Here is a 19972-nt window from a genome sequence, read left to right on the forward strand (position 1 = left end):
AATGTATTTATAGTAGAATTGATAACCATTTTTTTTAGTAGTTCCATCTTTGTTGGTGAATGACCGTTCATTTTATCTTGGGAGTTTGTTTGAATCTATCTTTTTCTGAAGATAGAGATAGTAGGAGAGATTTGGAAAGACAATTACTTATTTTGGACAAGTACAGCTGGTCCCTTTTGTCGTGTCCGACCTCTTAAAAAAGGTCGGATAAGTGGTAAAAGCCATCCTTTTTGGATGAGCCTTTTTATTCTTATTGGAACTGACTTTATTTCTGGATTAGAGTATAAATAGATTGTAATATGATATCTTGAAAAAATAACAAGCAAAACAATGTCAACAGGAGCAGAAAAAAGGTGAAGTATAGATCCATATGTGATGCGCCGACCTAACTGATGTCAATCCAGAAATTACTTGAGGACACCCGCACATTCCACAGAACTATTATTACTCCAACAATATATTGTGACAATCAGTCAGTTTGCTTATTGGCAACAAATCCAATGTTACATAGCAGATGTAAGCATATGGAGCTGAATTTATACTTCCTAAGAGACCTGGTTGGTGAATTAGAAGGCTTTATATGTGACTCATATCCCCTCTCAAAACCAAATATCAAATTCTCGATCTAACCAAACCATTGTCCCTGCTGCTATTTGACAAGTATATATTCAAACTGAAGCTTCGAAGTGTAGAGTTAACTATAGTTGGAAATCTGTTGTAATTAACTATGGTTATTTGTTGGTGCACTTGTTATATATATATATAGCTGTATCTGTGTAGAGCAATATACACTCGAGGTAATTAACTTCATTGAGATGCTTTTAGTTCTCTTTCATTCGAGCTGAGTTCTTTAGTTCTTTAGTTTTCTTTACTGCATAATACAATTTTATCTTCCAATTGTTCAATTCTTGAATTCTTGCTTGTTCAGAATTCTTCAGGGTCATCAAGACTCTTTCAGTATATATGTTAGTACGAATATAAGAAATGAACTTATTTTTTCACACATGAACACTTTATTATAGTAACATGCATGTATATATCATGTATGCATGGGTTCAATTTCGCTTTTCTCACATTATTAAGAATGGACATAAAACAATGAAATTCTTAACAAATAAATAAGTTGGTTGATAATACTTGGGGACAAAGTTTGGAAGTCAAATATATTCATATAATTTATTTATTTTTTATTTGCATTCATTAACTACTAGATACTGAAATAAATACATAATATTATATGTAACAAGTATATTATCATAAATGTTATATTGAAATTCTAAATGCTAAATTAAAAAGATAACTTTAGAGTATTGTCTTCTTATAATTATTCCCGTATAAAATAACACGCATATGATGAGTAAAAAATAAAATTATAGAGGTGATTGCTACGGTACGATGATAAATTAATACGTACCGATATGTTTAAAATGTGGACAAATAACAATTAAACAAGTGGAATTTATTTTCCACGTTAGCATTTAATTTTTTATTTTTTAAATATATAATATATCATCACTTTTACTAAAACACCCTTTTAATTAAATAAAAATAAAAAATAATTTTTTTTAATTTTAATGAAAAGACTTAAATATCCTTTTTTTATTTGATTAGACAAAAATACCCTTTTAAATTAATCAAATTTTAAAATTTAATTAATTCTAATTTTATAATTTCAAATAATTAAAACAACAAAACAAAAACATATTAAAAAAACCAAAAATCAAAACTATTCTTCATCTGTGTTAAACATATTAAAAAAATAAAAAAATAAAATTGTTCTTCGTCTGGATTAGAAACATCTGAAAGTTTTCAGTCTTCTTCGTCTTCTTCTCTCCTCTTCCTATTCTCTCTTCCTATCTTTCTCTCTGCTCCTGGATCTCTCTCATCCGTCTCAGTATGCGTAGCACGCAAAACGCCGTCGTTTTGTTGGAATGCCCTAGCCAATTACCCAACCCAGCAACCTTAGCTCCACACAACGGCGCGAACCCATCCCTCCTATCACCCTCGAGCTCCTCCTTCCTCTCTCCGTCATCGATCTCACTCCCTCACCTCCGTCCATCTGCCGCCGCCGTCGCCGAAACGAGCTTCGAAGCCACCGTCGGTATCGTGCACCATCGTGCAGCTATTGTTTCGGCTTTGAAAGCACCGTCGCGCAGCTCGGTTCCATCGTCGCCGGGCTCGCCTACTTTTTCTGTCGAGCAGATCTGTTCTATCGTCGCCGGCGCTATCTCTGTTCCACCTGTCATCCCTTCGGTTGTGCCCTTGTCCCCCTCTTGCTCAGGATCTCTTCTGCTCTGTTCTAGGGCTTCTAGCTTCTAGGTAATTTTTTTTATAACAATTATTGAATAATTGTTGTTAGTTAATTTGTGAACTTGTTATGGGTTGAATAATTGTTGAATAAGTGTTAATTAATGTGTGAATCTTACTGTTTTTACTGTGAATGACTCCATTGTTAATGATTCTGATAATTCATTGAAGAAGGCTGTGTTTGATTTAATGTGCACGGATGAAGTGAATAAAATTCATTCCACTAATCTCACAATCTATATGCCAGAGACTGGTTTCACCGTACCATTCATTCCACCATTAGAATTGATGGTTCTGGCTTCATTCTTGTCCATGTTAATGATCTTGAGCTCCATAAAGAACTCTTTGCTTGCCAAAACAGCACTCTCAGCAATGGAGATGGTTATACCTTGATGAATGAGAATGGATCCATGTATAGAACTCAAAGTGCTAAAAGTAGTGATGTGTGTTGTGAGAGAGTGTTTGGGCAGGATCAGTTGGCAATGCTGGGTGAAGAGCACCCAACTGGAGTTCTTGTTAGAAGGTTGGATTTTTGGTTCTGTAGTATAAATCATGTCTTATACAGTAAAATTTACCTTAGAGCACGAGACACCTTTCGATTTCATATAAAACCCGACATCATCTCACCAGATATTCGACAACATTTTATGCAAATTTTAAACTACTAAAGCTTGCAACATCTGAAAGTAGATAGAATAAGCTATTTCATCTAAAGATTTGGACCTATTAAGATCTCAGGTATAAAAAATTGTCAACCCTCGCCAAATCTCAAACCAAATAGATAAAAAAAAAGAAATAAAAAAAGGGACCAAAGCAGGTTGGTGGACCCCTTTTCCAGATCTTTGTAGGCTTCAAATGGTCCTTTTGAGGTCTTTGGCTTAAAGCTGCATCATTGATGCTCTTGACATTGTATTTGTGTACAGAATGCCTTCCATTAAATTCACTACATTTTGCAGGCATTTGCTCAGTTACTACGAGCTCCTCATGATGATGCAGAGTCGATAATAAAGGAAAGGTTTCCCATACCTCGCCTAGTTGTTTGCGATCAGCATGGTTCCCAGGTGACCCACCATTCCTAATTGCATTCCACTTGTTTGTTGTGTAGTCTTTATCTCTCGGTGTATGTGCCTCGCTGCTAAACCAATTACCATCCTGTTTTGAAATAGCTTATGAATGTCACCGCATTTATCTTTATCACTGATGAACTTGGATTGGGATGTGAATAACTCCAGGACAATGCTAATATTACTATAATGACCAAATGGTATAGATTTGAATGATGGCAGATGCCACTCTCTCGTGGTTCAAATCTACGCCATTAAATTACCTTACTACATTATGTATCAAGTTCAACATGGTACATAAGACATTGTCAGTAACTCGATATGTTCGATTTCATGTGCATGTTAATTATTTTTGCAGGCGCGATTTTTACTAGCAAAGTTAAATCCTTCTGCTATTAAAATTTCCATGTCGCTGCTTGTACATTAATTTCCTTTTAGAATGCTATTAAAATTTTCAATTAGTGCAAAATCATCTATAATTATTTGAAGCTATCTTTTTTTTTTAAAATTATTATTGATTGGACAGATTGGTTGAGGATTATATTGAAATTTTACACCCTCCAACCAGTGACTTCAGTATTATTGTTGAATTCAGTGAAGATATATGACAAGCAGACAAGCACAAGTGTGTTTGCTGTTAGGTTTGGGGGTTGTTAATTAAGGGCATAATGGGTAATACAAAATGTGACTTTAAGAGCAGTTATGTTTGCCCAACCACTATATTAACAGGAAGATATGCCTCAATATCTTTAAGGATGAAATGGTATGCAAGCATGTCTTAACCTTTCCACCTTTATGTTGTGCTTCTCAAATTTGGCGGGACAATGCTCGTGTAGATTTTTTATTATAATTTTGTACAAGTCTGAGTAGGAAAAAAAATTATTGTTTTTAGTATGTATTAGTTTTCTAATCATGGATACATCATCTGTTTTACGAAATTATTAGGCGTGTTTGAAATTTGTACTACAAGTATCTTGGTGGGCTATATCAACATTTCAGGCTTAATTTATGCTATTTTGATCATAAAAATGAAGTTACCACAATTAATAACATCATAATACTGAAGATAAGTAAGAAGGGCTGTCTGTTTACTACTATGATGTATTTGTAAGGAATCTATGTTAAGGATTTTGTAGTTAGTTTATGCTGGCATTCATATCTTCATTTCATGCAGGCTACTGTATATTTGTTGATGCTGAGCATGCTCTCGATAAGGCACTTGCAGAATCCATTGGTGTGAATACTGAAAACTTGTTGCTTTCTGTTAGAGACTTGGGTATTATGGGTGCTCAAAGTCCCACATCGAGTAGTATGGGATGCTTGATGTTGTACATAAGGAGAGTGGTTCTTCTTCCTTAACAGCTAGCTTTAAGGTGTGGTTTCCCAATTTTCTTAGATACTTAACACTTTCACAACCAGATTGTGGTGAACAAGCACTTAGTCTTGTGGATACCTTAATCCGTAGTGGTTCAGTTGACGTAATTGTTGTTGACAGTGTAAGTATGCAGCTCCCGTAGTGGTGGCTGCACTTAAGTCCTTATCTATTATAGGATTTGCCAAATCAGTATAAGAACTAGAAAATTTTCACCAATAGAATGTGATTTTAGCCAGTATTATCATTTAGTTCTACTTAGTTATGGTAATAACTCAAAATAGCCTTCTTATAAAAAGATTCATCAGCACTAGAAATTTTTTGATTGATTCTGTTTTTATTCATGTTCAAAGATATATGCTTCTACTTGTATTATATAGCATTTCTGCTACTTAAAAGCACATATTGCTGATTTTCTTCTAGCAGTAGTTTTCATTGCATTGCACACAACTTTGACAAAACAATACAAGATTTTCTGCATTAGGTTAAAAAATAAAAGAGTTTATTTATTATATTTATGTTTATTATGAATTTTTTATTTATAAATTATTTTATTTTAAATATTTTATTTGTTGTTGTGTTTTTGCTGGTTTTTATTTTTGCTGATTGTTGCTCTTGTTTTTAATTTATTTGAGTCTAATTGAGTACATCTTGTTATGGTATGAATTGCTAGTTGCTGGTATTTGACAAGTATGGAGCTTTCAGGATCTTTGTCTCCTTTTGTTGCCAATATGACAGCTCTGGCTAGGAAACATGCAATGAGTTGACACTGTACTTGGTCAATGGTCAGTTTAGTTTTGTTCAAATAATTTGTCGTCATAAATTAGCTTTTATTCTTCACGTTGGGTTATTAATTTGCGTTTTCTCTGAGAACTATATATGCAGCTTCAGTGTGGTGTCTAGATGAAGGTGCCAAGATCCTCGAGTGTCAGAAGAAAAAGGGCCAGCTTGTGTTTCCCATATTCTTCTACAAATAGAGCCATCGGATGTACGGCGTCAGAGAAATAGTTATAAACTTGCCATGGCTGTTACTCTGAGAAGTGCAGAGGTGTTACATACATAGATTAAATGAACCAATATGTATTAGAGACTCTGAGAAGCATATATAGACTCTGACATAGATTAAGTGGGCAGTAAATTTTGCTCATAGAGACTGACATAGATTTGTTGAGACAAATTTTGTAAAGAATGCTCTTTCTTTTTGTTTTGAAGATTGTCCATTTTGCTCTCTTCCTTATATTATTCCTTTGAAAGTGTAAAAATTTTAGATGAATGAAAGAAAGTTATTGCATCTCATTTGTTGACTAATTTTATTTTTGGCTTTTGTTGTATCTGAATGATAATTTAAGAAAATTGTTAGTTCTTAACAGATTTACTAATCATCTGAACTATATATTTCAACCAAAAAGTATATAGGTTGTCTCCTTTAAAAAGAACACTAACAGTATTTTCATAAGTCAGAGTCAGATAAGGAAGCTCAACATAGAGCAGCAACATTACATTATTTTCATCTATTGTTCAACTGAACTGAGCTAAAGGTTGTAATCACAAAAAGATGAAACTACAAAAACACCCTTTTTGATATTTATGATAGATAATCAAAGATAGGATCCCCAGTATAGAGGTGGAAGCACCTTGATTCCAGACCACCAACAGCTCCCCTGGTAGTTCCCAAGGGGCACGGTATGAGTTCATATCATCCTCCATAGATAATCACTGTATTATAATGTGCCATATGACTCGGCCTATATAGTATGACAACTACCCCAAAAAGGTTCAATTTACAAGGGAAATGTGCAAAACTTACAATGTTTGACCCCAAGAATGATGTGATCCCAAACCAACCGACAAGGATTTTAGGCATATACATCATTTCTATGAGCCTTGTTGATTTGAGTTGAACATTTTTTGCTTCCGATTCGTCAAGCTACATCATACATAAATCACATTGGTCGACATGGTTGCTCGAGTGCGCCATAATTCATAAGATCAAGCTTCGACAGCAGCTGAGGATTCTTCATCGGTAGACTCAAGTGTTGTTGTAATTTCTTCTTTGACATCACTAGTCACATCTGAATCTTGTACCTTTTCCACCTCGGTATCATCAAGAAGCTTCTCCCTGTGTTTCATGTGAAGTTCTTCAAATGCACTATGATTCTCGGCCAGGAAACTCTTAAAAGCATCCCTACAACGGAAATTCTTATCATTGAAGTAATACATAGCACCGGCCTTTAGGATGATTTTGTGTTTTACACTCAAGTCTATGATGAGGATAGAGTTGACCAGAGAAAGTGGTTATTGGTTTTTACCCACAATTTTTGCGGTCAGTATATAGTATTGGTAGTTGTTTTTTGTATTGCGCATATAAACTAGTGGCTTAAATAATGTAGCTGGCAGAGAAGACAAAATTGGATCCCGACCGTCTGCCGCTTTATGTCACACATGTTTATTTGGGCAAAGTTGACTGCTTAAAAAGAGTAAGTTCCCAATCATTTTAAATTCATATTAGCAAATATTGGCATAAAATAATTTTAATACCTAAAATGACTTTCTCTTGATTAGGTCTTTATCCCTGTATCTGAAACTACTGACGAAGGCCATGAACACTGGTACCTCGTAGTGATTGATCGTGTTAAAAGACAAATAATTTTGCTAGACCCATTACCCATTGAGAAACAGTTCAAGCGAAAGAGGACAGCTTTAAAATTGGTAACTATATTTTCCTTTTTTTTGTTAATTATCTACATATATGACTAAAAAAGCAAACTCTAACATAGACATAAATAGGCCATTTATTTGGACGAGGTATTGGAAGATCGTTCATTCTATGACTTTGAGACCACTCCAACTCTGATTTCTTCACAATTTGAATTTGAAGAGGCAGAAGGCCTTCCGACCCTCGAAGCTGGATCGTAAGATCGTATAATTAGTAGTTATTGATATAAAATTTATGCAATTATATAATACTCTAATATAGCTTCCTCGATATGTAGGAGTGACGCGGGTGTGTGTGTTGCAAGTTGGATGATAGATTGTTTTGAAGATGATCATTTTAACATAAAGGTAATGTTATGCACTAATCTTTTTCTTCGTTCTTTCTTTTATATTTAGGTAGTTAAGCCTAATGTGTAATTATTCAAATTTTATTAGGTGGATGATGGGGTTCGCATGAAGATTGCAGTCTCACTCGTGCTAAAGAATCATAATGTGATCAGAGATAGGGTCAAAGAAAATGCCATTGAAAATCTTAATAAGCTATATGATAATCACTATCGTGATAATTATGAATTTCCACAAGATTAGATTTACAACATAGGATATTTATTATTATTTTTATTTTTATTATTTTCTTGTGGGCATATGAGCCGTCTAGTGACATACGACATTATATTTTGTTTACGTTTGTGTTGGTGTTTGTTTGCCGAATTATTTAATGTCTCCATTTGACTATCTATGAATTTATACTATTTTAGTAATTGAAATTTAGTTCTTTTATATTCTTTTATCACGCTCAATCTTAAATCTTTGAATTTTTGAAATTAATTATGTATAGTTCTGGCTAAAAAATTTTGATACGGTAGTAAAATGGGTGTTATACTTTAACATGGTGATTTGTTGTGTTTTTCAAAACTATGGGAGTACACAAATCGGACCTACCGATTTGTGTTGAAAAAATTTTAAAAAGTTGGAGTACACAAATCGGACCCACCGATTTGTGTTGAAAAAATTTAAAAAATTTGGAGTACACAAATCGGACCCACCGATTTGTGTACTCCAAATTTTTTTAATTTTTTCAATACAAATCGGACGGTCCGAGTACAGAAATCGAACCGTCCGATTTGTGTACCTAAAAATCGGACTGTCCAATTTCTGTACCTCTTAAAAATCGGACGGTCTGATTTGTACTCCGTACATTAAATCATCCCACATTTTAGAAAAATACCACATTAGATCACATTTTAGAAAAACACCATTGTTAATCCAATATTAAAAATAAAAAAGTGTTCTTTTGCTATCTTTCATCCATTTTTGGTTTATTTAAAAAAACAAATAACAAAAGCCCTACGGGCTACCAATCCCCACCCCCACCCGACCCCAGTTTCCACTTTCCCTCCCCTTTCCCCCCCAACCCTAACGGCGCCTAAGCCTAACCCTATCAGCCCTCCGCCAGTCCGCCTCACCTCACTCACCCAGCCCCCAGCCGCCCGCCGTCATCCTCTTCGTCTCACCGCCGGTCTGAACTCTGAAGGAACCGACTCAACCAAGGGAGTAGGAACAGGACAGATACAGACCCGCCACCCGCGAAGTCGCCGTTGCCGCAAAGTCGCCGTTGCCGCACAGTCGAACTCGCCGTTCCAGCGCCGTCGCCCTCGCCCAGTCGCCATTGCTTTTCCGATCGAACTCGCCGTTGCCTCGCCCTTCTACTCTGTGACTCTGTCAAACAGGTAAGCTCCAGTTCTGTAATCTGCTTCTGCTCTGTTCTGCACTTGAAGTTTAATGATTGTTCTGTCAAATGCATTACACCTGCTCTGTTCTGCATTGCACTTGTAAGTTGTTGCACTTGTAAGTTGTAAACTTACTTTTTTTCTGCACTTCTTGCTGACTTGCTGTTATGAATATGAATATGCTTGTTGAAATTGTTAAGCTGAATATCCTTGTTGAAAGCTTGAAATATGAAACTGTTGAATATGCTTGTTGAAATTGTTAAGCTGAATATCCTTGCTGACTTGTAAGTTGTAAATTTGTTGTTTTGTTGATTTGTACTGGAAATATGAAACGGTTATGAATATGAATATACTTGTTGAAATTGTTAAGCTGAATATCCTTGTTGAAAGCTTGAAATATGAAACTGTTGAATATGCTTGTTGAAATTGTTAAGCTGAATATCCTTGCTGACTTGTAAGTGAAAATGTCCCCCAACACCAACTTTGTTGACTTGTTAATCTGTGAATCTTGCTGTTGATACTGGTTGAATAATTGCTGAATAATTGTTGTTAGTTAATCTGTGGACTTGTTACTGAATTGAATAATTGTTGAATAATTTTGACTGTTGGAGACTTGAGATTACTGGTTTGGAGTGAGTTGCTGTGGTTTACTGTGATTTTGTAATTGGATTGTATTGTTGTGATATTGTATTGTTGTTGGATTTTTTTTCAACTAAGAAACACCTAAGGCTATTGGATTGTTAAAATTGTGCTTAAATTTTGCTAAAATTGTGGTGTTTCAGAACAATCAGGATTTTTTATTTTATAGGTTCAACCTAGCATTTTCATCTTCTTCCATGGATTTTTCTTTGTTTTCTGTTTTTATGTGAATATATGGTTATAATTCTGATTGCAGATATCAACCAATCAGTTTGTCTTTTCCGGGGAAAAATTTCAGTTATATATCCAATCTTCCTTGTGCTTCATTTCTTTGATGTAGACTTCAGTTGTATAAATCATTCTTGGAAAAGTCTCTTTGTTTTTCCTTGCAATTGGCTTGGTAAGCTTTTTGCAGCCAACTCAATTAATTTGAAGCTAAAGTTGGTTGTGTCAGACGGACAAAAAAAGGAGTTTGTAGATTCTTTGTTAACTGATAATATGTTTCTAAGTATATGTGGATTGGTTTGTATAGTTTTGATCCTCTTTGTTTTTATGTATATCCATACAATGAGAAGAACATTGACACATCTAAATGGCATGTTGAATAGTTGAGCTATGCGAGTTGCCCAAAGTTTCTTGAGTTTTGTTTTGGAGTTGAATTGTTCACTTTGTATTCCATTTTGTACATTGAAGAAAAAAAAAAGACTTGGCAGTTACTCTTTCATGCACTATTATTTATTTCTACTTTTAAGCATCAATCTAGGAGTGGAAAATGGTTATCTTGGCTTTCTACTAGTTTTCTCTTCCAACTTGTTTATTTTCTGTCACCATATCAATGGTGAAGATGCTAATATTTGTAATCTGGGGGCAGCGTACATCATCAACTGTTAACTATGACAAAATCTTGGCTAATGCGGTTACCAAGACCAACATACTTGTTGTTGAAGGGTATCTATTTGAACTACCCGATACTATTAGAGCAATAACAGAAGCATGTCAGAAAGCTCGCAGTAACGGTGCCTTAGTTGCAGTAACAGCCTCAGATGTCTCCTGCATTGAGAGACACTATGATGATTTCTGGTAAGGTTATTATTACTTGACATTATTCTCCATAGATTTATGCAGACCCAGAGTTCATTCCTTTCCATGCTGCAATTTCTTCTTTCATCAGGGAAATTATTGGGAATCATGCGGATTTAATCTTCGCAAACAGTGATGAGGCCAGATCGCTCTGCAATTTCGACGCAAAGGAAAGCTCTGCTTTGGTTACAAGGTATCTGAGCCACTTTGTTCCGCTAGTATCAGTAACTGACGGTCATAGAGGCTCCTACATCAGTCTAATGGGTGAAGCCGTATACATTCCCCCATTTCCATGTGTTCCGGTAGATACTTGTGCCGGAGATGCATATGCGTGCGGCATACTTTATGGTGTTCTAAGAGGCATATCTGATTTGAAAAGCATAGGTTCAATAGCAGCTAAGGTTGCAGCCACTGTTGTAGGTCAACAAGGAACAAGGCTTAGAGTCTCAGATGCAGTGAAATTGGCTGAATCTTTCACATTTCATAGATCTACTATTGGATCAGATATTGGCACTGATCACATTTCTAGTGTCTAATCAGATTGCACTTTGCTTTTGATTATGAAGAAGAAGAAGAAGAAGAAGAAGAAGAAGAAGAAAAGTTCTTTGATTTAGATATATGTAATTTCCTTTTGTTTAGCATATTTCAAAGTTATGTACATACTCTAGTTGTAAAAATAGGCATGCTTTCAATGGAATTACTTAGGCTTCAATTAAGTCTTCCATTCTCAGCATAGTCATTTCTGGTTCATGTACATATGTTTTTTTTTACTCTCGTAATATGAAATTTGGAAAATTACAAAAAGAAGATTCAATCTATATGGCATCCAATGTAAGAACTATATATTTTATGATTCTGGCTCAAAATGAGATCGGAATATTTTAACCGTTATGAATTACATTAAAGGCCTTTGAATATTCACTCGGTTCTTTGCAAAATCAATTGATATAAATCAACTATCCTAAAGCCAGAGCAATTTTTGATATGCTCTTGATCTGACATAATCAAACATAATAAAAATACAACTAACATCACTGTTGAATCTTGTTAACATAGTACAGAGCGCTGTGTTTGTGAATTTCTACCGAACAACTGAATCTGGAGGAGCTTCTTCGGGAATCTGAGATTTGAATAAAAATAAATTAAAATAGAAGACCATTTTTTTACCAACATTAACAGTTAGAACACAGTGTAAGATGATGATTACCTCTCCAGGATTCCATTTCTCTTTTAACCAAATACTGAGATCTGTGGAAACATTCTCTCCTTGGGACATGCTTCTGCAGAAATAGAAAACAAGAATACATGCCATGTAATTTGTAACTTACATATGAAGCCATTTACATTTTGAAATTCCACAAAGATAACCTCAAAAAGCTTCTGCATTAAGCAAAATTTGACGTTTCCACACAGGTTCAATACTGATGTAAATTGGACGCTTTTAACTTTATAAACTATAACTAGATGGCTAAACAAAATACATTTGATCCATGAGATAATAAGTTCTGTAACTTCCAACACAAATTTTAAAGCTGTGCCTCTTTTCAGCTATGGCTCTCAAATCCACAGTAGAATCAGCAGGCTTCTTCCTTGCAAGAGAGTGGCCTTCAAGCCGAATAACTTCCAGCATCTGGAGTAAAAATGAAACCTTGTTGGCAATTTTGCTTGAAAGTACAAATCATTTATCGGCCCGAAAAGGAAAGACATTGTGTGGCAAGTAGCCGGGAATGAAAAAAGCAAATTACCTCTTCATGTTCAATTGTATGGCCAAGGGGCATGATTATTTGACTGCCAGTGAATCTTGTAGGCCTCATTCCTGGATAAGCATAGGAGCCAGCTTTCAGTGATGCGGCAGCATAAGCATCAACATTGAAATCAGCCCACTCTGAGCGGTGCTCCCTGAGAAAGCGAACCAAAACAGCAGGAGGGACGTTCTGAAAACAAAGCAATATAAAAGACTTGTCATAAAACAATTCAATGTATATTAAGGAACTCTTCATCCATTTCAAATCACCATGTTCACATTTTATCAAAGAATGTCTTTCCCCTCGATGATCATATTTGATATCAAACTTTTCAAAAGCCAGTTTCACTTTTCCATGTCATGCACAAAAGATTAATAGTAATATCCCGGCAAGGAGAAGCTTTTGCAGAGAATTTCAGGCAATTGGATTTTCGGACTCACTTGGAGCAACATAGAAGCTTTTGCACAGAGAATTCCTCCAAGAAATGTAAGGGAACTAGCAGGATTAGAAGTGCCACTCAAATTCTTGGTTGAATTAACTGCAATAATTACATCCTCAGCACCATCACAGTTTAGTACAGTCCATCCGTCATCATTGAATCCATTCACAGCATCATTGAAGCCTCTGTAGGTGTGAGATTTCAATTTCAGCCAAGGATGAGTACATCGTATAAGAGAGAATGATGCAAAATAAACACAATGGAATTGGAGATTGAAATAAGTTTCAAAGAAACAGTGATTCATGCTATTTGCCTACCTGCTCAATCTTTGGCTAAATGTTCGAAGAACAGCAGGCTGCTGACCCAATCCATATACCACTTCACCACTTGTTTCCTGGGCTATTTGCCTTATATATCTAAGTGCCTATCACAAGAACCATCAATTAATAACTATCTTCTAAAATACGGAACGACATGAAAGTATGTTCCCTAACAACAGGTTAAAGACATGAATAGATGAACAAGAAGAGGAAACGAGGGAAATATACGGAGATATTCAATCTGTATGTCATAAAGACAGAACCTTACAACTTCTAGATTATGTCTTCGCACAGTCAAACATCTATTTTCCCATATTATTTACTCATACCAGACGAAATCGTCAAAAAGATTTGCAGTTCATATTTGGACATTATTCACAATTATGACACTAGTCAATGATAATTTACACACATTATTTAACAGATTAACTATGATAAACTTACTGCAATTGTCATTTTTTGGGCCACCACTTTTGATGATTCGTAAAGTGGACGCAACACTTCTGGCACACTACAGGCCTGGAAGAAAACAACAAACATGTTAATGTGTGAAAGAAGAAATGAAAAACAGATGCCAAATTGTAAAGCAGTCGGTCATACCTCAAGATTTAGGTGGTCTACGATGTGAATAATTGACCCTCCACCTTCACATGGTCGAATCAAATAGCCGCTAGGAAGCATTTCAGCCCTTACAAACTGAGCAGCAGCAACTGCATTAGGGCCACTCCCAGAACCAGATAGAGATCTCTCACAAACCTTCAAAAGTGGAATCAGATGGATTAAGTGCAAAATAATGAAAGCATCATCTCACTTCAAAGCAGAACTTTAAAAGTGAGAGTCACAGTTTTATCGTAAGTCCAACGCAAACTCACCACAAGATTGCCATTTTCCAGGCTTGTAGTGTATCTGAGAGTCCAGAAATCCCGGGCAGGAGCCAGTGTCGTTGGAGCATATGTCTGAAAAAATCAAATTTTACTCAAGAGAGTAATAAACAAAAAGAATGGTCAAATGTTGTATTTGAATTCTCACCTGTGTGTACACAAGTTCAATGGTCCCTCCATTACCCGCAGGGAACATTGTGAAAACCTCTAGGCTCCGACACTCCCGAAACCAAGATGGACGATCTTTCAGGATCTCCGCAATCTATTAAAAATTTAGGGACTTAGAAATTCAAAACTCGAATAGAATGCAGAGTTTAACTTGCATACAAAGAAATGGAAGAATAATCACAAATCATACTCACTTATTTACAAGACGATACACTACCTTTGTAGGTTCTAAACTAACAAGACCGCAGGCTCGAGCTGCCACTCCACTGCAACTTTGTGAAATGGCAAAGATCCCAACCGAATCCGGACCAGGCTGACAATATTTTTCAACAAAGAAAAAAGAAACGAAATCCGTAAGTTTAGCAGACTAAACTTTTAGCCCTCATGATCGTAAGAAAATCTCAATACTGATCTCCCCAAATACAATAATTATTAACTCATTTATTAATTTCACTTCTAGGATCACCAAAAAAAGTTAACAAAAAATAAAGAACAGCAACCTTCATCCCAGGCATCTGGACCCAATCGACAGCAGTCCCCGTAGCCTTGGATAGGAACCAAAGTCCTATGCATCTCACAGAACATTCTCAATGCAGTGTCATACTCACCAGCACTTGCATAAGAGTCAATCATGACATTCCATGAAACCTCACTTCTCTCGGACATTTTCTCGAACACCTTGTGTGCCAAGTCTAGAAACCCACAAGTTGCATAAAAATGAATCAAACTGTTACAAATATGAGTATCCGATTCAAACCCAAGTTTCAATACATGAGCATTCACCTGTTTCCCTTCAGAAAGAGAGAACAAGTAAGCACATGCCTTTAATACAAAACGGTATGTGTAATTATCAGGAATAACCGCTGCACTTTGTTGTTCTCCTTCCATCATTAACATTGCTCTGTAAAATTGGGTGGGATGAAAGGAAACAAAAAAGAGAAGAAGAAAATGTGTATTGCTTTAAATGCTTTGGGCAAGTTGGAATGAGTTGATGAGGTTTTCAGTATTTATATAGATGGGCACAAAGGTGAGAAGAAGACTTAGAACAGAGACAAAAGGATGATCATGAGTTGAATTTCAATACTGAATGAGTCTGGAATCAAAGCATGCAATATGCCAATTCTTAAAGCATTCCAATCAATTAGCATTGCTTTCAATTCCCCTTCATTCTAAACAAACAAACTAAGGAAGTAACAAATATACTGCCATGGAAAATTTCATAACTTTTGAGAGCATAAGATATGAACAGACCTGAAAGCAAGCTGCATCAACTAATGCAAAGAGAGAGATTGAGAGCCAGGCATTGAGTCCCGAAGGGAACGGTCTTCCCCTTGAAGCAGCGAATCCGATGAGGAGGAACCCGGCAGGTATTAGCCAGAACGCCGACACAAAGAACGGGCCTGTCCTTGGAATCACCTCCTTCATAGCCACCATTGCAGTTCCCCGGAAGAAGAACGGTGATACCAGCACTGTCAATTCCCAAAGCCCTTCCGCAAGGCACTTCAATGATTCACCTTCTTCAAAGCTCGTTTCGGCGACGGCGGCGGAAGATGGACGGAGGTGAGGGAGTGAGATCGATGACGGAGAGAGGAAGGAGGAGCTCGAGGGTGATGGGAGGGATTGGTTCGCGTTTAGCCGGTGTGTGGAGCTAAGGTTACTAGGTTGGGTAATTGACTAGGGCATCCCAGCAAAACAATGGCGTCGTGCGATGAGAGAGATCCAAGAGCAGCGAGAGAGGATAGGAAGAGGAGAGAAGAAGATGAAGAAGATCGAAACTTTTAGAGGCATGAACGATGAAGGTTTTTCTTTTAGAAGGATGAAGGTTTCTAACCTAGACGAAGAACAATTTTGATTTTTTATTTTTTTAATATGTTTTTATTTTGTTGTTTTAATTATTTGAAATTATAAAATTAAGATTAATTGAATTTTATAATTTGATTAATTTAAAAGGGTATTTTTGTCTAATCAAATAAAAGAAGGATGTTTAAGTCTTTTTATCAAAATTAAATACAATTTATTTTTTATTTTTATTTAATTAAAAGGGTGTTTTAGTAAAAGTGGTGATATATTATATATTTAAAAAAGAAAAAATTAAATGCTGACGTAGAAAATAAATACCACATGACTTATTGTTATTTGTCCACATTTTAAACGTATCGGTACGTATTAATTTATCATCGTACCGTAGCAATCACCAATTATAGATCCGCAACACACATTATTCATGTTGTACCGAATACAAATTAACAACAGTTAGGCTATCGCTCGATAAAGTATGAGATCATCGATACATTAAATAAGTAGAACTTTTTTTTTTCAATGAATTATTTTTATTAACTATCAAAGAATCGGTAAACTTTGGTACCTATTAGCATAGATAATATTGTTGACGGACACACGATGATTTTATTGTCGTCAAATTTAACCATGATCAAACCCTTTGTAATAATTAATTAATCAAATTTAGTTTTAATTTAAAAATATGCTATTGACAATTTGTTTGCCAGTACAGTATTTAGCTTCTTGTATATGTTTTAATATAAAATAAATTAATTTACTCTTCAGCCATATGTAATATTTAATTTTAAGTTAAAAATATAAGGCTTTTATTAAAAATTTAAATTTTTTATATTCTCAATACACTTTTAAAATATTAACTACAAAAAATAGTAAAAATTATTCTTTTAAGTATCTTTAACAAATGTCTCAAAAGTACATATTATAATAAAAATTAATTTAAAATAGTCTAAATATATCTTATATAATATTTTTAATTATTATTTATTTTATTTTATATTTCTTAATTACTGTTATAATAATCAAATAATACTATATATAATAAATATATATATAATTATATATATTACATATATAAAATTATAGATATTTATATTAAATAAAATAACTTTAGTTATAATCTTCCTAACATAACCATAATAATAATTATGAAAAGCCAAAACTCTATTATTTATAAGAAATATTAAGTAACTAATATTTTTCCATTACATTTATTTCATATTCGAGCTAACACTAATTAATTCTTTTTTTTAACTAATAATATTAACTTCTAGCATTTTTCATTGTTTTATTTAGTAGCTAGAGGTCTAAAATTGTGGCTCCGGAGAACCAAGTTTAAGGAATTACATTTTTGAGTTAGCACTTAATTTCTTTATATCGGAAATTTTGAGGAAAAATCTTGATGTTGGGATAGAGAGGTGGGTCTCCAAAATGTTGCCAATGGCCTCAATAAGCTTCTTCTTGACTTCTGAGTTGATGCCACCCATTGATACTATCTCAGCATAGGCAGTTGGTTCATTGCTACCACCAAGTGTCACCAGCACTGACGATGTTAGTAGAACCATCACCATCTGCACAATAAAAATTAGGTTTAATTATTCTGTTAGTCTCTATAGTTTCGCAAAATTTTCAATTAAATTTTTATATTTTTTTTCTTTTAACTGGGTCTCTGCACCAAATTTTTTTTCAATTAGGTCCCTCTTGATAGTAATTGGTTTAATTGTATAGGGACCCAACTAAAAAAAATTGATGCAGGGACTCAAATAAAAGAAAAATTAAAAAAAAGTGTAGGGACTCAATTAAAAAAATTTGGTGCAAGGATTCAATTAAAAGAAAAAAAAATGGAACCAAATTAAAAATTTCGTAAAATTATAGAGAGTAATAGAGTAATTAAACCTACAAATTATACACATATATTAAGAAATAGTATTCATACATTTTAATACGAGAATATACGGGAGGAAATTAATTTTTTTAGTTAATATTAGTCAATTTTTTTTAAAATTATAAAAATTCTCATTTTCAAGAAGATTTAGGATTTATAGTTTATTATTTAGAGTTTAAAGTTAAAGATTTTGTTTATGATTTAAGAGTTAAAATTTAAGATAAATAAAATAATTTTAAAAATATTAGATAAAATATTAGCAAGTTATTTTTTTAACCAACATTAATCAATTTTTTAAAATTATTTTATTTATTTTTAATTTTATAATTTAAATAATAAATGGTAAGTCCTAAATTTTAAATTATAACTCTAATCCTAAATTATTCTCTAGAAAAAAAGAATTTTTAGAATTAAAAATAAAAAATGACTAATATTAATTAACTAAAAATTATTTTTTTATGCTTTCTCTATAAATATATATAGCAAGTCTTACCTCTCTCAAGTATAATACAAGTTTAAGTAACAATTGTCTTTTTTGTTAAATAGATATTGAAATAATTTATAATATCCTTCATACAAGAGTATTCTAATCTTACGAATGAAATACGCTTATTATATCTAATTATGTGCACGATCGAGTAGAATTAAATGTTTTGTTATTATTAGATCCTATACATGCAATTCATTCATAAACTTTCTTACCTATATTATTATATATCACTTGAAAAAAGCTGAAAATGAAGTAATAGAAAGCAGAATACATACCCTTTTAGGTTTCCCGATTATTGTTGAGACAGCAGTGGTGCATTCTGAGAAGATGGGATTTTTAGTGTCAATCCCATCTAACTTGAGGTTAGTGGTGATGTAAAGACAAGGCATAATATATAATACTCTTCTATTACAATATATAATTATTTATATATTTTTATCTAATAATTTAAATAATTTTTGGAATGAAAATAATTTTATGATGTAAATTTTTTTCTATTTGTACTATTTCTACTTTAATGTGGGTGCTGTGATATTCTAATAAGCTCAAACTTAATTATTTATGTCAATCCCATGGAGAATATATATAGGCACAAAAAGTTTCAGCTGCTGAGCCTGAATTGCTAGTGTGTGCACTGTTACAATAGAACCAACTTCAATTATTTCATGTAAACCGCATTATCCTCATTTTTTGCTCGTTGTCATTGCACGTCAACTCCATCTTACTTATTTCATGTATTTCATTCATAATTTCATACCACGTTTTAAATGCCAGCTTCAAATGAGTTATATATAGGTGTGTATATATCTATATGGATTTTTTTATTTATAAATAAAATAAATAATTAAATATTTTACTTATCAATATACATATTGGTGAATATATTTAAATTTTGACATTGTCATTTTACATTTTAGGTATATTACGAAATAACTTTTTTGTGTCTGTATATTACGGAATAAAAAACAATGAAATATAGAGTTTGGAACTGTGTAATCGAAATGTGTTACAATTAAACATAGAATACCTAAATTTTATATGCTTAATTGTATTTTTATTCTATGTATTTGAGATGTGTATAATAACAGTGTAAAAACATAAATCTTTTATATATTACACATTTCAATCAATAAAATAGTTAAACAATTTAAATAAAAAAATTATATATCTATATATAAGGAGATTTCTTATATAAAAGTAATAATTAAGTGATTTAATTATTCTGTTAATTTTTATAATTTTACTAAATTTAAAATTAAGTTTTTATATTTTTTGTTTAATTGAATTTTTATATTATTTTTAATTTTGTAAATAGGTATTTTTTATGTTAAAAATATTAA

General features: G+C 33.5%; 3 protein-coding genes and 1 long non-coding RNA gene across 5 annotated transcripts; 2 read left to right on the forward strand and 2 right to left on the reverse strand.

Moving 5' to 3' along the window:
* Positions 1 to 1845: 1845 nt before the first annotated feature.
* Positions 1846 to 6064, forward strand: LOC130976898 (uncharacterized). Of its 2 annotated transcripts, XR_009084788.1 has the most exons (4): positions 1846 to 2319; positions 3264 to 3368; positions 4546 to 5528; positions 5629 to 6060. It is a non-coding gene; the product is annotated as an uncharacterized LOC130976898 (long non-coding RNA). The 2 variants fall into 2 exon arrangements; XR_009084787.1 differs by having other exon boundaries at positions 4546 to 6064.
* A 4598-nt stretch (positions 6065 to 10662) lies between these two features.
* LOC130975427 (uncharacterized) lies at positions 10663 to 11443 on the forward strand. The gene is made up of 2 exons (XM_057900226.1): positions 10663 to 10907; positions 10999 to 11443. Exons 1-2 carry the CDS (start codon positions 10663 to 10665, stop codon positions 11441 to 11443), a joined length of 690 nt encoding a protein of 229 aa, XP_057756209.1.
* A 545-nt stretch (positions 11444 to 11988) lies between these two features.
* Positions 11989 to 15348, reverse strand: LOC130975428 (homeobox-leucine zipper protein REVOLUTA-like). The gene is made up of 13 exons (XM_057900227.1): positions 15069 to 15348; positions 14961 to 15025; positions 14678 to 14773; positions 14441 to 14554; positions 14284 to 14367; positions 14012 to 14167; positions 13856 to 13930; positions 13409 to 13515; positions 13093 to 13276; positions 12653 to 12841; positions 12389 to 12537; positions 12115 to 12187; positions 11989 to 12027 (listed from the first exon to the last, which is right to left on the reverse strand). Exons 1-13 carry the CDS (start codon positions 15346 to 15348, stop codon positions 11989 to 11991), a joined length of 1611 nt encoding a protein of 536 aa, XP_057756210.1.
* A 2124-nt stretch (positions 15349 to 17472) lies between these two features.
* Positions 17473 to 19165, reverse strand: LOC130973140 (uncharacterized). The gene is made up of 2 exons (XM_057897554.1): positions 18908 to 19165; positions 17473 to 17828 (listed from the first exon to the last, which is right to left on the reverse strand). Exons 1-2 carry the CDS (start codon positions 19019 to 19021, stop codon positions 17601 to 17603), a joined length of 342 nt encoding a protein of 113 aa, XP_057753537.1. The 5' UTR covers positions 19022 to 19165; the 3' UTR covers positions 17473 to 17600.
* Positions 19166 to 19972: the final 807 nt, after the last annotated feature.

The sequence above is a fragment of the Arachis stenosperma genome, chromosome 4, assembly GCF_014773155.1.
Source record: "Arachis stenosperma cultivar V10309 chromosome 4, arast.V10309.gnm1.PFL2, whole genome shotgun sequence".
Taxonomy (NCBI): Eukaryota; Viridiplantae; Streptophyta; class Magnoliopsida; order Fabales; family Fabaceae; genus Arachis; species Arachis stenosperma.